Here is a 3,159-nt window from a genome sequence, read left to right as displayed (position 1 = left end):
GAAGTAAGCTTAAATCCAAGCATCATTCAAGCACATATAGAAAGTGACAACTTCAATCCTGGACCTTAAAATCAAAAGTACAGCCCTTGCAACAAAATAAAGCTACATTCTTCCAAAATTAGGCTACAACATATCAAAGTTTCATAGCTTCCTAATTACCCTTTAATCACAAAGCAAGAGGCTGGATAGGCAACTAAACATCTTACGCATCTCTGTCTGTCCATTGAAGCCTAATGCAGGCCATTTCAAAGAATCCCTCACCACCAGCCGCCATCTCTGCAGGATCAACCGAGTACTATGACTCCGGTGAAGGTATTCTCTTGGGCTTCTTCTTTTTCTCCGAGAAGGCCTTTGCAAAGGCCTCAACAATCCGCTGCTGTGACTCGAGAATCATCTCAGTGCGCTTCATCTCCATCTCCATCCTCATGGTCTCGATCTCCCTAGCCATCTCCATTTTCATCTGTTCCATCCTCACAAACCCATCCCCTAATACCTTTATTGCCGCCACCATCTCCTCCATTGGTTCCCTCTCCCTCTTCTTTCCTGTTTCATCAGACCCCTTCAAAACCCTACTGCTCCCCAACCCAGATCCAGACACGGATCCACCTCCAAAATTAGGTTTAGGAGTGGAATTAGAACTCAAATTAGGGTTTACACCATACTTCTGATCAACTTTGGCATAAAACTTGGGTCCTGGTTGCGCTATACTAACTCCGGTAGGTATTCTAATTCTAAAACCACTGCCGGCACTAGCACCAGAACCGCTCCCACTCAAATTACTCCCGGTGTTTCCTCCAATTCCATTTCGATACAGCTTATGAATGCTCCTTGTATTCATAATAGTACTCCCATTCCTGTGGTTATCCATGTAGAAACCTCGATTATCATCGTCCTCCTCGTTTTCGTCCTCATTATCGTCCCCATCGCTCTCAGAATTATAATCCATTTTAGCCTGTGGGCCTTTTTCCATGGCGTCCATACGCTTAAAATGTACCCAAGAAGAAGAGAATCTTGACACGGGCATGGATCGCGCTCGCTGGATCTCGGTGCGGTAACGCTTGCGGAGCTTCTCCATCTTATGGCGGCACTGCACCGCGGTCTTCGGCGGGGATGCAGCTGGGCATCGGCGAGCAACGGCGTCGGCGACTTCTTGCCAATGATTGGCCTTCAGGTTACCACGGCGAAGCGTGTACCACTTGTCGCAGTAGGCGTCGATCAGGGCGACCGTCTCATCGTGGGACCAACATGGTGGTGGCAGACGGCGTGGATTGGTGGACGGCTGCGGTGGCGCAGGGAGCGCCGGTAGTGGATTGGATGGAAGGGTAGGATCTTGGGGCGAAGGAGATCCAGCACCAGGGGCGGACATAGATGCGACGTAGGTTAAGGGCAGCGGCGGTCGAAGTTAAGAAATAGGAAAAGGGGAAGAGAAAAAAGGGAGGCGTGGAGCGTTAGCGAAGGAGGGAAATTGGTAGTCGTGGTGGTGGTGGTGGCGGTGGAAAAAGGATAATAGAGGGTTGAGGTTGTGGTGGGGAAAGTGGGGTTTGGTGACATATTGAATTTGATTGGGGGTGTAAAAGGGTGGGGTGGGTGGGGGGTGGGAGGGGTGTGCGGCTGATTTTGAGATCTAGAAGGATGAGGCCACCGCTTAGGTGTGGGGTGGGGGAGGGCTAACGTGCGCCACGGAATGGGCTGCGCACACCCTGCCCTAGGCGAGGGACAAAAGAGGTCCACTTTCTGACTTTAGGCATCATGGGAATTGATGATGTCATACATCCCCCCATTGTTTTAGATAACTCACCGGGCGCCTAGGGTGGCTCCGCTCTCACTTGCCTGCTTCGGCACGCACCCCTTCTCTGTTTTTCTTTTCTTTTCTTTTTTTTTTTTCTTTAACTGCGGAGGCTGTGGTGGTCTCATTGAGTTTTGAGTGATGACAGGAGTAGTAGTTTTAGAGGTGGTTGTGGCCTGTGGGGTTTTATTACATGTGAATCTACCTAACTTTTCAATCGGGCTTGTCTTTTTTAAAATAAAATAAAATTATTTGGGCTTTGCAAAATGAAATGGACTTTCTTATATTTTTATTTATTGGTCCGGGCCTAGTTCCAAAGACTGCTATTATGATTTAAAATATGCCATCATGGATATGATTGGCTTACGTCAATTTCTAATAATTACTCATTCGTAAAATTTGGAAAATACTTTTTAATTACTTGCATTTCTCAACCCATATCTGTTATTGTTTTTCTTTCTGATCGACGAGATGGGATTTGAATGTCATTATTACATTTTCTTATCTTTCTTGTCTGAAAAAACTTTACAAGAATCGGGGAAACACAAGCAGATACAGGTCCATATATGCTGTTTTATTTCCTTATGTGTTCTTTTTTCATCCTTGCATTTGTATAGCTTATAAACTTGGTAAGCCCTTTATGCAAGGAGATTCTGAGAGCCATCCTTCTCAAAATGGGGGAAAAAGGAAAGAAGAATCAGTAAATAACAAAATTCAGAAGTAATTCAAAATGCAAAAACATCCATTGATAGAAAATGAGATTATAATCTTCGATATAAAACCTAGCTTCCTTGCTCATTTGCAGCTTGGAATGACTACAAAAGAGATTACCCTAGACTTGAGAGTAGAGATATGCACGAATGTTATCGTTTCATTCTTGGGACAGGGTTTAAGAAAAAAGACGTTTTCGGTATTTTCTTTTGAAATCACGTTTTTAGTTATTTCTTAGTTATAATAACTGTTTAATTCTAATACAATTAATTATAAAATAATAACTATTAAAATAAAATAATTAAAATCTAATAATAAATGAATAAAATAAAATAAGATAATAGAGATAAAATAAAATAATAAAAATAAAAATTTAATATATTAACATAATTTATCTGTTATAAATTTGGTCCGTCTATTATTCATAACAAAACTATTCTATTTTAATTAGAGATAAAGTTCATTTCATACATAAAGAAGAGTATAAGGCCTAGGCTTCAAAATAACATTAAACAAGCCATGGTGTAAGAGAAAAGCAACCTAGTATAAATAGCCTACCCCCAGCCACAGAAAACAAATCCAAACTCAAAAAATGAAACCTATATATCAAGTTCTGCGACAAACAATCACTGAGGAGATTGACAGATTGTCCACAGAAGAAG

General features: G+C 42.1%; 1 protein-coding gene across 1 annotated transcript; it reads right to left on the bottom strand.

Annotated features, from left to right (window-relative positions):
• LOC110615981 (protein FIP2) lies at positions 1–1,940 on the bottom strand. Its single transcript, XM_021758259.2, has one exon. It carries the CDS (start codon positions 1,364–1,366, stop codon positions 296–298), a length of 1,071 nt encoding a protein of 356 aa, XP_021613951.1. The 5' UTR covers positions 1,367–1,940; the 3' UTR covers positions 1–295.
• Between the last annotated feature and the right edge of the window lie 1,219 nt (positions 1,941–3,159).

Source organism: Manihot esculenta, chromosome 5 (assembly GCF_001659605.2).
Source record: "Manihot esculenta cultivar AM560-2 chromosome 5, M.esculenta_v8, whole genome shotgun sequence".
Taxonomy (NCBI): domain Eukaryota; kingdom Viridiplantae; phylum Streptophyta; class Magnoliopsida; order Malpighiales; family Euphorbiaceae; genus Manihot; species Manihot esculenta.
Note: the sequence above shows the minus strand (reverse complement) of the source record. Positions and strands in the feature narration are given on the sequence as shown.